A 16,327-nucleotide genomic window follows, 5' to 3' on the forward strand; every position below is an offset into this window, starting at 1 on the left:
TTCTTAATACAGTACCACTTACTACTCACAAGGGTCGTGGGGGATTCTGCAGCCTATCCCACCTGGCTTCGGACAATAGGCGGGTTCACACTGAACTGGTTGCCAGCAAATCCAGGGCACGAAGAGACAAACAACCACTCACACTCACAGACACACCTAGAGGGATGATTCAGAGTGCCCAATCAACCTGCCATGCATGTCTTTGGAATGTGGGAGGAAACCGGAATACCCGGAGAAAAGCCATGCAGGCACGGGGAGAACATGCAAAGTCCATCCAGGAAGGCCGAAGCCCGGACTCGACTTACACCCTCAGCCCTGGAAGGTGGACATGCTAACCAGTCAACCACCAGCATTAAATTGTAATGCACAAATAGTTCCATTCTGTAGATTATATTTTATGTTAGTACTCCATGTGTGAATGAAGTACAATAATAGCAGTTGGAAAGACATCAGTGAAGCAACAAACACCACTTGACAGTCACCTCGATGGCAGCAATTCTTAAATGATTGCTTTTTTTCTGTTTTTTGTTTTGTTTTTTTGGACGGTGTTGGTTTATGCAAATAAATTATCATTCACATGAATCGTGTTTATTGACGTAATTGGAGCACAATACAGCTGTTTTGTGTAAATTGTATAGCCTAGCTTTACCATTTTGCATGAACTGGTTCTACGACATTTTATCAAATAAAAATATGTGACGTGACAAATCAAATGACTAGTCTAACATGCTTTTGCTTGCCTGGAAATCACTTTGACTTTGTACATACACCTCGGAGGATCTATAGCTCAGCGTGAGTGGCTTCGTGCTTTATTCTTTATTGTGGCTTTTAAATTGCTGAAAAGAAAAATGTGAAATATTTTTTATATTTTGCAACATGGCTTTTTACTTTTAATGCTGGTTTTACTGGTCATATTGGGTGCCCTGCCATTTCAATTTCTAACATGCCTGGATAGTCAGGTTGGGAAATATTTCATGCAGGTTCCACAAAAATTCTATCTAATAAATTGTTCATGACACAATGGTAATGAATGGCAAGTTTCTGTGAACAAGTTGAGAGTCTTGAATGAACAATTAAATCTACAAAGAAGTGATTAGAATTACCCTAAGAATAAGTGGTGTCATAAATCCAAAAATGTGTGTTTAATCAAATTATTTATGTATATTTGTCAAGTGTATCTTAAAAAAAATAAAATAAAATAATTTTTTTTTTAAAAAGACGACTGTACAGCCGGAAATTCCACACCTTGCTGTCGGTGTTTTGACAGCCTCACAGAATTTCCTCAAACTTTCTTGAGCCGAGCCAAAAATGTCGTGGAACCCGCTAAATAAAAATGTCACAAATATCCAATACTGCATGTTGAAATACTGATAATAATCACGTCTTAATTTATTAGTGAAATCTGGGGCTGTTTATTTGAGCACAAAGTTGTTATTATGCTGTGTGAATAGTAACAGGTGGATAAACAGGTTAATTGCACCTTCCGTCAAAGAGGATTTCATTGTTCTGCCTGTCACTATCTATCACTGTCAAGATCGAAGGACAAAGAGACATTATTTATGACAGTTGTCGTGAAAATTAAATGGGAACAACTGGAAATCTGATCAATGCGATGAATGACAACCTGTTCTCATGAGAATCAAGACGGAGAAAAGTATTGATTATGCATTGAAACAGAAGAAACAGATGGAGGCGCTACCTCGACCGCAACTGTTCGACTTCCACGGTGTGTCCATGACAAAATACTTCGCAGACAACTGGGAAAACGTCAAGAACTTCAAGGCCAAGCCAGATGATATTGTTATAGCATCGTATCCGAAATCAGGTCAGCTTACGTGTATGAATTTCTCATTTTGGTCAACAAAACAATCTTTTGCCTCTGCAAAATATACTTTTTGTTGTGATGTCAGGAACCACATGGGTCTGCTACCTCCTGGATCGTCTGTACTTTGGACAGACTCATCCCGAGAAAGAGACATCCCTCCCTCTGTACATGAGAGTACCGTTTCTGGAGCAAAGCATCCCTGGTCATCCCAAAGGTAAAAAAAATGGCAACGGTGTCAGGCGATTAAATTTTTTAATCATAATTAATCACAAATTTTACAACTCTTCTAAATTTATATTAAAATGTAGAATAAAATATTTTTTTCTCAGTTTCTCATGGTACTGCAACTTTGTAATAATTCATTACATTCAGTTAAAATTAATTTAAAAGATGTACTGTACTGTAAAAAGTTAGCATGATATTGATTTGTGTTGATGTCAATTTTCTGCCACTAGATGGCATCATTGCAATTGTAAGACGGTGACAGCTCATTGCATTTTTCTTTTAATTTTAAGAGCTATCTAATCTTTAATATGAAGTAACTTAAAATTGTAAAATACAACTTGACCCCAGTCTCCATGAAATGTATTACTTCTAATTTTTTACGTTTGCTGCGTTGTGACTGGAATTCTCCCACTACAGGTTTTCCAAGTAAGGGCAAGTCATTAAAGGTGTTAAAGGAACTTTAAATTAACTCAAAATTAACACCCTAATTTTGACACCCCTATAAAAAAATTATTTTCCTCAATTTTAACCCAAGAGATTGGCCCACGATTTATCATATCCACTTTATTTCTATAACACGTTTAATAAACAAGCTTTTCCAAAGTACTGCACATTGAGATTTGCACACTATCACACATAAAATCTAGTAAAATCAACTCTTAAAAAAAAAAAAGTCAATAAATACTAAAATACAGTAAATGAAATAAAATTTTAAAAAATCAATACATTTAAAAAAAAAAATCATTACATTTAAAAAAACAAATACAAAAACACAAAGACCCGGAGAAAAAGACCACACAATTTACGCTGAATTAAAAGCCAAGGTATATTATGGAAACAATAATAATGACGATTATTTTGGCAATAATTGAAATCACGATTATTCAAACCATTTATTTTTTTCGGTACAAAACGAGTAAATGGTCAAGACCAAAAAATAAAAAATAAATAAAAAAATAGAAACACTCTAATTACGTAAGTTCCTTTTGGACCAAGCAGAATTTATATTAATATTAATTAATTAATTAATTTCTTTATTTATGTTTCAAAAACTTGAAGTTGGAGTACAGCTTGTGCATTGTGCAGCAGGATGATTTTTTTGTTTTGTTTTTACAAAAAAAAAAACATTAAACTTAAAAAATATTAAAGACACAAAATTCTTTGAAACACTAATTATGCAAGTTCATTTTGGATGAAACAAAATTTATTAGCTATTTTAAAATTAAAGTAAGATGCAAATGCATACATTTAGACGATTCAAAAATTAGTATCAATCTTTTTTTTCTATGATTATGCTGATTTTGTAATTGTGGAGTGTAATAATTGAAATTGTAATTCAATTTCGATTAATTGCACAGCACTGAAAATGGGTCTTTCTAAATTTAGAGGAACAAGCCCATTAATCCATTTCGAATATAGAAGGCAATGAAACATCATCAATAAAAATGAGTGTCAGAACTGTACATGTTAGGTAAGAGTCAGGGCCAGGCCTCAGTTAAAAATGTCAGAATTTTTTTCACCCATTCTTCCGGTGCTTTTAGCTGTGAATGACACTCTCTCTCTCTCTCTCTCTCTCTCTCTCTCTCTCTCTCTCTCTCCTTCATTTAGGAAAAGATTTGGCAGACCAGCTCACTATCACGCCTCGTCTCATTAAAACTCATCTGCCTGTCCAGCTTGTACCACAGAAATTTTGGGAGCAGAACTGTAAGGTAAAAACAAACAAACATACAAGCAAACAAACAAACAAAAAAACAAAAGTGGCAGGTGAAAAAAAAAGTGACGCAATTATCTCTCTCTTTTTTCATGCAGGCAATCTACGTGGCTCGAAACCCGAAGGACGTGGTAGTGTCCCATTTCCACTTCAGCCGCATGAGCAGAACCCACCCTGAGCCAGGAGATTGGGACGGCTTTCTACAAAGATTCATGCAGGGGAAAAGTGAGGTCAACGTGCATTTTTTTTCCTCCGTCAAACAGGCTCTTCCGTCCTTTCATGAACGTGCTCTTCTGTGGCTTCAGTGGCGTATGGGGCTTGGCACGAGCACGTGGTCGGCTGGTGGGAGAAGAAGCAAACGTATCCAAATCTGCATTACGTTTTCTATGAAGATCTTACTGAGGTGAAATGTTAGCAGGTTGTTTACTCGCTAAAGTCTGCACAACGTCTGAGTTTAATTTGGAAGTGAAGATTCAACTCAAACTCTTGAAAAGCAACCAACAAAGTGCCACACATCAAGTCAAACATACAAAAACAGAGACAGATAAAAGGAAAGTCAACTTCAAACATTTCTTGTCAATATGTCATATGTAACCTCGCTAGTCTATTCATGACATTCTGTTTCATATTACATTTGTGGAATACGAGTTATGCAGCAAAATCCAGCTGTTTTTATCCATCTCAGGGAGCAGCAATTTTGCCACTTGCTGTCGACTGAAGATGACATCACAGTTGCTCAGGCAAACGACCAATCACAGTTCACCTGTTTTATGAAGCTAAGCTGTGATTGGTTGTCACCTGATGCTGCATTGGAGGATGGTCGGAAGTCGGATATATCCAAGTTGGTTTTTCCCAATTCCGACCTGAAAGTATTCGAGCTGAAAGTAAACAACCAAAATGGCAGATAGTGGTTAATTGGTTTTTATTTTGGTTCTTAAAACTCCAGCAAAAGCTTACCTGCTCATAATTTTGCTTCATTTATTATTATTATTATTAGTATTATTATTGTTATTATTATTATTTTTATTTTATTTTTTTTAAATCTTATTTCATAACTAAGCATTCCATACAGTTCAGTAGTTGACCATATAATTTCATGCCGGGAGATAGCAGCATACTGTCACGTACGTTGCGTATGTGAAGTTGTTGAATATTTATGAATGAAGAAAGCTATCTAGTTTTATACTCAAGCAAATTATGTTTTACCATTCACGGTCTGTGTTTCCATTGTAGAGTGACGTCACTTGTAGTCCGTCGGTCCTTATTTTTTCCCCAACTTCGCAAGTGGACTTTCCGAGTTCAAGGCGTACACACTTCCTGGTTTGAACTCGGAAAAGTCCGACTTCCGACCATCCTCGAATGCAGCATGAGACCTGAGCAACTGTGATGTCATTTTCACTCGACACCAAGTGACAAAATGTCCGCCCCCTGAGTTGGATTTAAAAAAAAAAAAAAAAAAAAAAAAAAAGGCTGGATTTTACTGCTTCATTCATATTCCACGACCGCAGTATTAACCAGAATACCATATTTAGACTAGTGGGGCTGCACAGAGCACATTATTCAAGAATCATTTTGTGTTTACTTCCTTTTTAAAGCAATAAATTAATAATATAACAGTCAACACAATAAAACAATGTGGAGTCTCTTGTTGAGGGGAAAGCCAAAGAATAATAATGTTGTTTTAGTTTTTTTTTAAGACAACTTTTACTGGGTAGAGAAGCGCCTTGAATAACATTTAGCAGAAGATCATTCCAAATCAATTTACTTTCTGGACATGGATTCCCCAAACCTGGTCCTTGGTACCTCCAGTTGCATCTGGTCCACTGACCTGAGACTCAAGGTGTGTAGGACCTCAGAGAGGTTAGGTGGGCTAAGACCATTAAAAAAAAAAAGTCAAACAAACAAAACTCGAAAATGTGCAAGGAGTGAAGTGAGACCAGAATTGGAGTTATGTGCTCCCACCTATGAGCTCCATTTCAGAGACGAGACTTGAAGTTCAGTGCCATCCGGGCCTTGATTTCCTTCAGACAGGACAAAAGTGGCCTTAAGGAGAAAGAGTCCCTTTTTACTTAGCGGCACAAAGTTCTGACTGTCATCGATCTGCATTGAAGTGAAGGGAAGATGGACCCAGGGGCATCAAATTCAATGAAAACAGCAGGGGCCCCAAAATTGAACCCTGTGGAACACCCTAAGGCCACTTAGTGGGTCAATCAGAAGACTCAAGGCTAAAACAAAAACAAAAAAATATGTCTTGTAAATTTTCCAAATTCGAATGCCATCCATCCATCCATCCATCCATCCATCCATCCATCAATTTTCTGCCGCTTATCCGAAGTCAGGTCACGGAGGCAGCAGCTTCAGGAGGGAAGCCCAGACTTCCCTCTCCCCAGCCACTTCAACCAGCTCCTCCGGCGGGATCCCAAGGCGTTCCCAAGCCAGCTGAGAGACATAGTCTCTCCAGCGTCTCCTGGGTCGACCCTGGGCCTCCCGCCAGTGGGACATGCCTGGAACACCTCCCCAGGGAGGCGTCCAGGGGGCATCCGAACCAAATGCCCGAGCCACCTCACCTGGCTTCTCTCAACGCGGAGGAGCAGCGGCTCGACTCTGAGTCCCTCCCGGATGACCGAGCTCCTCAGCCTATCTCGAAGGGAGAGCCCAGACACCCTGCGGAGGAAAGTAATTTCAGCCGCTTGTATCCGGGATCTTGTTCTTTCGGTCACGACCCACAGCTCATGACCATAGGTGAGGGTTGGAATGTAGATCGACTGGTAAATCGAGAGCTTCGCCTTTTGGCTCAGCTCTTTCTTCACCACGACGGACCGATACAGAGTCCGCATCACTGCAGACGCTGCACCGATCTGCCTGTCGATCTCCCACTCCATCCTGCCCTCACTCGTGAACAAGACACCAAGATACTTGAACTTCTCGAATTCGAATGATTAAAAGAAATTGCCAAGTATATAAAATAAGGCTATCATGAAAAATTGTACAACTATTAATAAGTCCAAGGTTATTACTTCCATTTTTCAAATTATACATAACCATTGCGGTGACAAGCCAAGTACATTTTGGAGTGTTGATTTGATTTGATTTGATTTATTGAACATATAAACATACAAAAAAACAGCAGAGAAACAAAAATAAAAAAAGAAAACAAAACACGTGTGTAGTACACGTGATTTGAGCGTAAAACCATTTGGATCAAGTCTGACCAAACCTAATTCCACGTGCGCAGAACTTGGGACGTGAGATGGACAAGCTGTGTCGCTTCCTCGGCATGTCTCCCTCGGCCGAGGAGAAGGAAAGCATCATGACTGCTGTGAAATTTGACAACATGAAAGACAACAAAGTGACCAACTTCACCAACGCCCCCTTAATGAATCTGAAGGTGTCTCCTTTCATGAGAAAAGGTACAAAACAAGATGGCCGTCAGCGGTTTTGCCTGCTTGCAAACGGATCCGTTGCGATACCGTCTGAATTGATCTGTCTGCCTTTTGAAGGGAAAGTTGGTGACTGGAAGAATCACTTCACTGTGGCCCAGAGTGAACGCTGTGATGAGCACTACATGCAGCAAATACAATCCGCTGGACTGCAGTTTCGTACTGAACTTTAAAGACTTGAACTGATTAAATAAACCGGTTCTTCTTTCTAGGCTGATGGTATCTAGTCAAACTGCACCGGCAAGCTTTTTTTTATTTTATTTTTATTTTTTTTAAAGATTACTTGTCGTCATTGTCTTCCTTCATTTGGTTATTGGAATGAATTCACTGATTCACTGTTAAAAACAACAGTAGTACTCAACCAAAATATAAATGCAACACTATTTTTTCTCCCATTTTGTACAAGATCAGCTCAAGGATCTAAAACTTCTTCCACATACACAATATCACCATTTTTTTTGTTTTTTCAAATATAACCAGTCTAAATCTGTGATAGTGAGCACTTCTCCTTTGCTGAGATAATCTATGTCATCTCACAGTTGTGCCAAATCAAGATGCTGATTAGACACCACGATTAGTGCAAAAAAAAAAAAAAAAAAAAAAGGACACTCTGAAAGGTGCAGTGCAGTTTTGTTAAATTTTCTGAGCTTTCCGGGGACTCAGTAAAGCCCCCACCCCCCAAAAAACTGCACCTTTCAGAGTGGCCTTTTATGGTGGGCAGTTTAAGGTACACCTGTGCACTAATCATGGTGTCTAATCAGCATTCTTGATATGTGTCAGGTTTACATCTACACGACACAAAAAGGAGAGAAGACACTCAGTTCAAGGCTCGCGAGGAGAGGAATTACAATTCACGACTGCACTCTCTGAAGAATCCTCTCCTCACCCTCTGTTTTGATTTTGTTTCCACGCGGCCACACCCCTAGTTACATGGGTGTCCAAACCCTAAAAATGCAAATGCAAGGCATAGTTGGAACACAGTGTACTTGTTTGTCTGTGTTGTGCATGTGAGTGGAAGATTGCTGAGTACATGTGTGGTCAAGTTTGCAATCATTTCTTAACAGAAAACAGGCGGCCTCAGCAGACTGGCTCTAACCATTCTGCTATGTTAGATGTTTCATCAGCGTCATCTTCATATAGCTAGGTGATGTGAATGTGAGTGGGAACAGAGCAAAGTATTCTTCATTGCAAGCAGAAGCAATTCTTCATTGCAGCAAATGTATTATAACTATTTACAAGTATTCCTACAATATGGGACACCTGTGAGGTGGTATGGATTATTTCGGTGTGCTGACTCTCACATATTTATACAATACTAGTTTGTGAACAATATTTGAGAGAAATTGTGATATTGTGTATGTGAAAGAAGTTTAGATATTTGAGTTCATCACATAAAAAATGGGAGCAAAAATAAAAGTGTTGCGTTTTATGTTTTTGTTGAGTATACATTACATATCGTGATCATCAAACACAATAAGCATGAACTATGATCATTTCATTTTTTTATTTGAATCCAGACATGAAATTGGGTGACATGAAACAACAGAAAAGAAATAATACATGTTAAATGACTCAAATAAACAACTCTTAATACTGAATATCATCGCTGCTAAGTGAAAAACATTTACGTCCGTTTTTGGATGAAACTGAATTCAGACATCCCAAAAATGTTTTCACATAGCAGCGACGATATGTGCACTGAGACTACACAGCAGGTGGGCACATGATTCATTTTCTATGGCACGTATGTTTAAAGGGCAACAATGAATACGCTTGGAACTTTGGGAAAAAAAAGAGAGAACAGCAAGACAGCAAAAATCTTAGAAGTCCATTGGAATGCAGACCACAACACAAGGCCATTAGACACAAATCACTAAACGACTTAAACGTCGCTGGAACAAACTGGACGTCATCCTGTCGTTTTCTGATACATGAACGAAGGCATTGACCACTTCCGGAAATCATTCCTGTAGTTCTAATATTAAACAATAAAGTCAATTTACAGTATCATTATTTTATGGTATGTCTTGTCTTTGAGTTTTTTTTTTTTTAATGAAAAATACTTGTCTTGTAGTATTATTTTCAAAAGGAATCTAAATACCTTTGCAACACCCGCAACAATATTTCAATCCTTAGCGCAGCCAAGAAAGACAGATATCAAAACAGCAAACAATACGCCAAAAAACACTTTCGATTGTCTTTCACAGTGACAAATATGACTATGTTTCAAATATAGCTTTATTTAACATAAAAATAAAAGTATTTACATTTTTGCTTCTATGTAATATATTGTAAAGATACTTTATATTTCGAGTAATAAAATACTTCAGTCTAGTGCCGTGGATGAAAAGTTAAGTGCATTCATGCCAAGCTAGGCGACGTTTCTCCCGTGCAGTCCAGGAAACCTGCGGCACATTGAAATGCAATATTTCCATTTAATCCTTGTAAAATGCAATCAATGCATTGATGTCACCCAATCCTGATAATTGCCAACAGTTCAGCGCATGTAAGCATGTTGTAGCAAGTGCGACTGTGGTTGTGGTTTACTACTTCATGATGTCATCAGTTCCAAAGCAGCTGGGAACAAACAGTACCATTAAGAGCTGAGAAACGCCAATAGTTGATGAGTCATGTTCAAGATGACATGTTGCGTGTTTACAGGACCATTACAAGCACAGAACAAAGCAGAAATAACGTATGGAACATTTTTACATGACAGAGGAAAATTGCAATGAAAATTGCCAGGACCATATGAACAAATTAAATAAATCACTATTGTTATACACACACAGAAACAAATGCTATTGGACCCACAAGAGTACAGTTTATCTTTCACTAGGGTGATCAGAGTTCAAAATTAAAAACCGGGACACTACAATTTCGCTGAAATTCAAATGTACAATAAATTCTCACCAGGAACTATTTATTATCAAATGTAATCGCTAGTCAGTCTGGTTGTGTTATTACTTTAGCTAATAGAGAACCGGACGTTGGGGTCACGTGTCCCAAAATGGGTGTTAACGCAGCCATTTTGGCAGCATAGAAAACGCACCTGCCACTTTAACAATGATTGACAGCTGTTGTGGACCAGCTGCCACAAACAGAAGAGACAAAAAAAAAAAAAAAAAGGGATCAAGTATTCTCACGGCAAACAAAAGAGGAACCATTACGTAGATCCTCATTGCTTGTGTACACACAGCAATCACTTCATATTATGTGAGTCAATTACTGAATCAGTTAGTCGTGTAGATGTAGCTCAATTGTATAGTTATTAAAGGAAGGCGAAAGACGAGATTGAGCACTTTTGTACATGGTGACTGAATCAGCACATGCTAACTTGCCTGAAGCTAGTTATCACGCGCAAAATGTGAGGGAAATAATCAGTTTCATCCATTTGTGTTTATACGGTTTAATAGATATTACAAAATTGAATTTAATAACTGACCAACACCATAAAGTTTCTTCACGGCATAAATGCGGCGGTCGAATTAGCAGACGCTAAGTTGCTAACGTACCTAATATCACTGCCAAGACTTGCGTGAAACTAAGCTAACATTGATGACATTTTGACCACACATAAAGGGGAAATAATTCTGGATTTGACAAACTTGAAAATCCGTTGTTTGGTCAGATTTGAAAGCACTCACCAGTGTAATTCCATGTAAAGCATCGGCGAGTTAGAAAAAAAATAACTTCTGACACTTCATCGGCAATGGTATTATCATCCAACCTGTCCACTTCGCACGTGTATCATGTCCTTTTCATCAAAGTGAGTGTCAATGCTCTTGGGTGGAAAGTTGACGGATAAACGTTAGTTTTAGCCCTCCTCGTCATTGTAGTCCATTAACGCGGCGTCGTGACTTTCCTGCCAGAGGGGGCGTGTTCAGAGAAATAGTCACGTGACGTCCGGAACTCCATGCTAAATCTATTTTGGTTGTAACAGCTGTAAATAAGTCAATGCACTCAACATTATCCAACATTTTTTTGGCTGTGCTGTTTACATTATAACATTAGAAATATGCTGCTAGAAAAGCTCAGTTTGTGTTGGGTCTGACTGGCAAGCGCAGTACTCGGCTAGTAGGACTACATTTACCGTGATAACAGGACCTGCCTAATAGTGGAACAACAATGGAAATCCGCTGGAAATTGGGACACAAGGCTCAAACGAGAATGTCCCTTTTAATCCGAGACATCTGGTCACTCTATCTTTCACCTGCAACAATCATATTTTTAGCAATTTGGGAAGCAAAATGACCACTAATTCCAAATCAGCAGAGACTCAATTAGGAACACTAGAACGTATCCATGTTTCACGATACTGTATTTTGATTGTGTTGCTCATAGACCAAGTGCTGTAAAATCCTGTGAATAACACTTTTTTTTTTTTTTTTTTTTTTTCTCTCCGAGGAGGTATTCTACAGGGGGCTTAATAAGAAATGACACATTTCCACGTTGTTTTGACATTTACCAGTACCTAGGCAGTACCTTAAGGGGTTGAAGGAAAAATTGAATCACTGATTTGTAGTACATTTGACACAACGTATGCTATGGAGGACCAAAAATGCAAAAAAAATATTAATTTGTATTTATATTTATTTTGTGTATTTAATTTTTGAATTATGTATATTTTATCCATTTTTATTTTCACTTTTATTTATTTATTTTGTATTTTTGGCATTTTTGGTCCTCCATACTCCATAATATGTTTCACATAGTGTAATTAAAACCACCATTCAAAAATAGATGCAAACAGATTAAAGACATTTAAAAGCAAAGTAAGGAAATATAAAATACCTTACTAAAATCATGAAAAGAGTTTACAGTGCAAGAACAAAATTTGGAAAACATGAGTTTGAAAATACTTTGAAAGATTTTCATCATAGGTATTGGGAAAAGAGCATAGTTTTTAACCTGGACTTAAAAACACTTACTTGGTATGTTTTGAATTTTTATTCATTCTTGTTATTTACTCTGCTAATTAGGGATGTAACAATATCCAAACATCACAATACGATATCACGATATGAAGGTCACAATACGATAATTATCACCATATTGTGTGGGGAGGTTGGCGATACAAAAGAGGTCACAATATTGTTAAAAAAGAAATTACTAAAAAAGAAAAAACAAAAAAAACAAAACACTATTGTGTTTTGTGCATTACAGCAATACAAATACAATCTACAATCTCTAAACATAGAAGGGTCAAAACATGCCTTATGAAAATGAAACTGCACTAAAATAAAAATCTAGCCACCAGATGGTGCTAGAACTGCACAAATGGAAACCAACCTGACTTTTTTGACAGATGTCCTGCTTTTAACATTGTGACATGACGACGACGATATATTGTGGCAGTTTTGATATCGTGATATCACAATATTGTCGTTATCGTTACATCCCTACTGCTAATACAGGATACTAGCAAATTGGGGGACTGTTTAATACACAGAGAAGAAGAGCCTTTCAATGGTGACTTTGGGGTGAGGCGTATTATACATGGTTGCGTGTAATTCACAGGATATTATGGTATCTATTATGGAAACTGCTCAGCTATGGACCGGAAGGCTTTGCAGAGGGTGGTGAAAGCCGCCCAGCGCATCGCCAGTGCACCACTCACCTCTGTTGAGGACATGTATATGAGGCGGTGCCTGAAGAGGGCGAAGAAAATCACTAAAGACTCCAGTCATCCAGCACATGGACACTTTACCCTCATGCCCTCTGGAAGGCGTTACAGGAGCCTCCGGACTAAGACCACGAGATATCAGAATAGCTACTTCCCCACTGCTGTTACACTCCTGAACACTGTCTCATGATCATAATTGCACTACTATAAATAAATATCTGTAAATACTGTAGAGATAGTCATATATAATTATTTAGCTGTTTATCAATACTACATATATATTTATAGCCTGCAATAATGTGTATATACTGTTTCAATCTTATTTTTAAAATATATAATTTATCCTTGCTAAAGCACTTCTGGATGGATGCAAACTGCATTTCGTTGTTCTGAACTTGTGACAGTGCAATGACAATAAAGTTGAATTTTATTCTATTCTATTCTATTCTATTCTATTCTACTTCTTTTAGCATGAAAAAAATGTGACAGATTTTTTTTTTTTTTTTTTTAAGTTTTGATAGTTTGATATTATAGCAGTCTATTAAGTTTGGCTCCCAGTTCAGAGGTTTAGGTTCGAATCTCGGTTCCTGCCTTCCATTGCGGACTTTGTTTGGCCTTCCCGTGCTTGTATGGGTTTTATACCGCACCTGGTAAAAACATGCATGTAAGATTCATTGAAGACTCTAAATTGTCCGTAGCGGTGTGAATACTTGTTTGTCAAAATTGCAAAGGCGCTAATTAAAATGGAATGGCATATTGGATGTGTGCAGGCCCCTGGTTCTCATGTCTAAGATTTGGTTCATAAGTCAATAATTTCACTGCTCACGCTGGCAGAGTCGTCATGTCGGCTGACTTCCAGGTAACTGCGTGAACCGACGGGCCTTGCGGCCCTCCCCCGCCCCCGCTCGCAGTCTGGTGTGACGAAGGGTCGCGTGTCATCCACTCCATCCTCCCCCAGATGTCCCGTTGATGTTCTCATCGGGTGAAGTGACACAGGGCAGGAGACCGAGGAGGGGACGTTTCCCACCTCATTCCCAGCCCACCTGTGACCCTGGTGGGACGGCGTGGGTGGAGCAGTCACCTGCCTGCTAGGCACACTGCTAAGAATACTGCCCCCCAGAGGCATGGAGGACTCGGTCGGAGCCTCGCTGCTCTCGGAAAACTGAGGGTCACTGTTCCTACGCAGCCAGAGTCCTGGACTGACTCCGGATCCAGGGGAAGGAGATTGCGAAATTTGGTTAAAAGGATGAAACAAGCTGCCCCCTTCGAGCAGGTGTTCTCGGTGCAGAGCCTCGTCGATACTGCGAGTGAGGTTGATGGGAGATGGGGGCCGAAGATCAAACTCGCACATAGAGAGAGAGGTGTCCCTATCCGGCTCCAGACTTCCACTGACTGAGCGCTGCGGAGTCAGTCCGAGCGGTTGGAGTCTCAGCAGGGAGCCTGTGGAGCCATCGGACACGCCCCGTTCTGCCGAACGGCCCCTGTGGTTACGAACTCGGTTGCTATCTTTGATGCACTGTTGTTGGCTGGCTGCTTGATCGTGATTGTGGTTCCTGATGAGACTCTTTGTGATGTCTGCTCCGGAACGTTCTTGGCCAGCCCAATTGTTGGGCATCTCCGCGTGACCTCCTGCGCCGACGCCGTTACTATCAGACTTTCTGCAAGGTTTCCCCGTCAGACTCTGGACTATCTTGGACCAGCACGTGTGTCTATGAGAGGAGCCTCCAGAATGGCCAGGGGACGGCATGTCTGCCGTTGTTCTTCCATCTCCCGCTGCCCCCTCGTCCCTTCCTCGGCAACACTGAGGTCTCCAGAAGACCCACGAAGCCAAGAGAAGGAGGGATAATCCCCAGGCCAACTCCAGGAGTCGGGCCCAGAAATGAACCAGCCACCAGCCCCAGTTGAAGCTCATCCAGTCCCCAAGAAGTCCATAGAGCCAAAGGGTGGCGTGAAGATGTAGCCCACAGCACAGCGCTCCAACAACTGCACAAACTGCCAGGACCTTTCCAAGAATCATCCCTTCTCTCCTGCTCCCCGACCAAGCCTTTCTCCTGGCCTCTTCGACGACTCCAGGGTGAGAAATGGGAGGGCAACGTATTCGTGGAAAGACATAGAAGAGGAATCCCAGACAGAGACCCAGACCCCAGCACAAGGAGAGAACCTGGAGGGTGACGGGAACCACTGGGGATAGAGCTGGCGAAAGCAGATCTGCTGCCAGCAGCAGAGTGCACTGCAACACAGCCAACACGGCCACCAGCGGAGGACGCTCCAACGTTGAAGGTAAAACCGTCACACCGGCCACCCTCATGGCCAGCAGAGCCAAGGCAGCCTGTGTCCACACCAGCAAGTGTAGCGGCAAGTTGTAAATGGCTGCAACTGCCGAACGAGGGAGGATTTTCTGCGTCCCGTAGGGATCGATCAGAAAGAGAGATGCCCTAAGTCCTCCGACGAGAAACAACAGGGCGTTGGCCAGGGCGAGAGCCCCCCGATGAGGACAGTTTGAACCCGGGGACAAGACGAGCCCGAGAGCAGATCCGGCAAACAAAAGCAAAAAAAGGCTTGCTGACCCGTAGACGTGAAGCTCCCATGCAAATGTCAGATTCCGACTCAGGTCACCCCAGTAGATCAGGCTTCCATCTGGGGAGGACTCGGCGCTGGGAGAAGGGGACGACTTAGAAGCTTGATGAGGATCCGCTAACATAATGGAGGAATTCTTCGGATCAGTGAAGCTTGTTTGGGTGACTGGTGCCACACTGGTAGTCAGGAACGGTGGTTTAGCTGGAAATAATAAGGGAAATGAACATTAAATACATATCATTTCAAAATTATCACATGCATGTACTAGGTCTGTGCATGAATCGGTGGTGACACGAATTGAGATATGAATTAGTCGTTAAACATGAATGCCGAATCAGAATTTTGGGATTTGAGTAAGAATGAATCATAGCATATTGTCGTGTGTGCTCGTGTCATTCATAGGAATGTTTGAGTGCAATGAATGGCAACGTGTGTGACTGTACAGTATGTGTGCAGTGCACAGCATCCTGTGACGCGCGCTCTTCGAGAGTGACACCTGAAAGTGTTTACGCATTTATGGGAATGTTTAGCCGGCTAATGAGCATTATAATATTAAACTGTTCAGCCATCAGTTAATAAAGCCCATCTAGGCAGTGTATCAACGCCCTTGTCATTACTTTGCTGTTGGCCTCTGATGCCATCCGAGCACGAAATGAGTTTGCAAACTTGGACACTGGACTGGAGAGATGAACCCTCTTTGGTTAGCTTAGCGCTAGCTCGCTGGTAGGACAAACACGGCTACTGTACATTTAAAAACTTTGCCAAAAGTGGAAGAAAAAAAAACACCCAGGGTTGTGTACGCAGAGGATTCAAGTAAGTTATTCTTAGTTATTTAAAAGTTCCCGCAGGTTGACTGTTTTAGAACATCGGCCGCATTTAGGCTATACACTCCGATATGTTTTCAAGTGCTTGATAAAGCACTT

At 40.3% G+C, this 16,327-nt stretch overlaps 2 protein-coding genes across 2 annotated transcripts in view; one reads left to right on the forward strand and one right to left on the reverse strand.

The window, feature by feature from the left end:
- The first annotated feature begins 728 nt into the window (after positions 1-728).
- LOC144014215 (cytosolic sulfotransferase 3-like) lies at positions 729-9,219 on the forward strand. Its single transcript, XM_077513851.1, has 8 exons — positions 729-792; positions 1,678-1,825; positions 1,911-2,039; positions 3,659-3,759; positions 3,860-3,986; positions 4,067-4,164; positions 6,997-7,171; positions 7,262-9,219. Exons 2-8 carry the CDS (start codon positions 1,687-1,689, stop codon positions 7,372-7,374), a joined length of 882 nt encoding a protein of 293 aa, XP_077369977.1. The 5' UTR covers positions 729-792; positions 1,678-1,686; the 3' UTR covers positions 7,375-9,219.
- Positions 8,692-16,327, reverse strand: part of LOC144014213 (uncharacterized) — a 35,582-nt gene continuing 27,946 nt past the window's right edge. Inside the window, exon 5 of the mRNA XM_077513848.1 lies at positions 8,692-15,605. Coding sequence (XP_077369974.1) covers positions 13,627-15,605 — 1,979 coding nt within the window. The 3' untranslated portion in view covers positions 8,692-13,626. The remainder of the gene's footprint in view (positions 15,606-16,327) is intronic.

Source organism: Festucalex cinctus, chromosome 2 (assembly GCF_051991245.1).
Source record: "Festucalex cinctus isolate MCC-2025b chromosome 2, RoL_Fcin_1.0, whole genome shotgun sequence".
NCBI classification, from domain to species: Eukaryota; Metazoa; Chordata; class Actinopteri; order Syngnathiformes; family Syngnathidae; genus Festucalex; species Festucalex cinctus.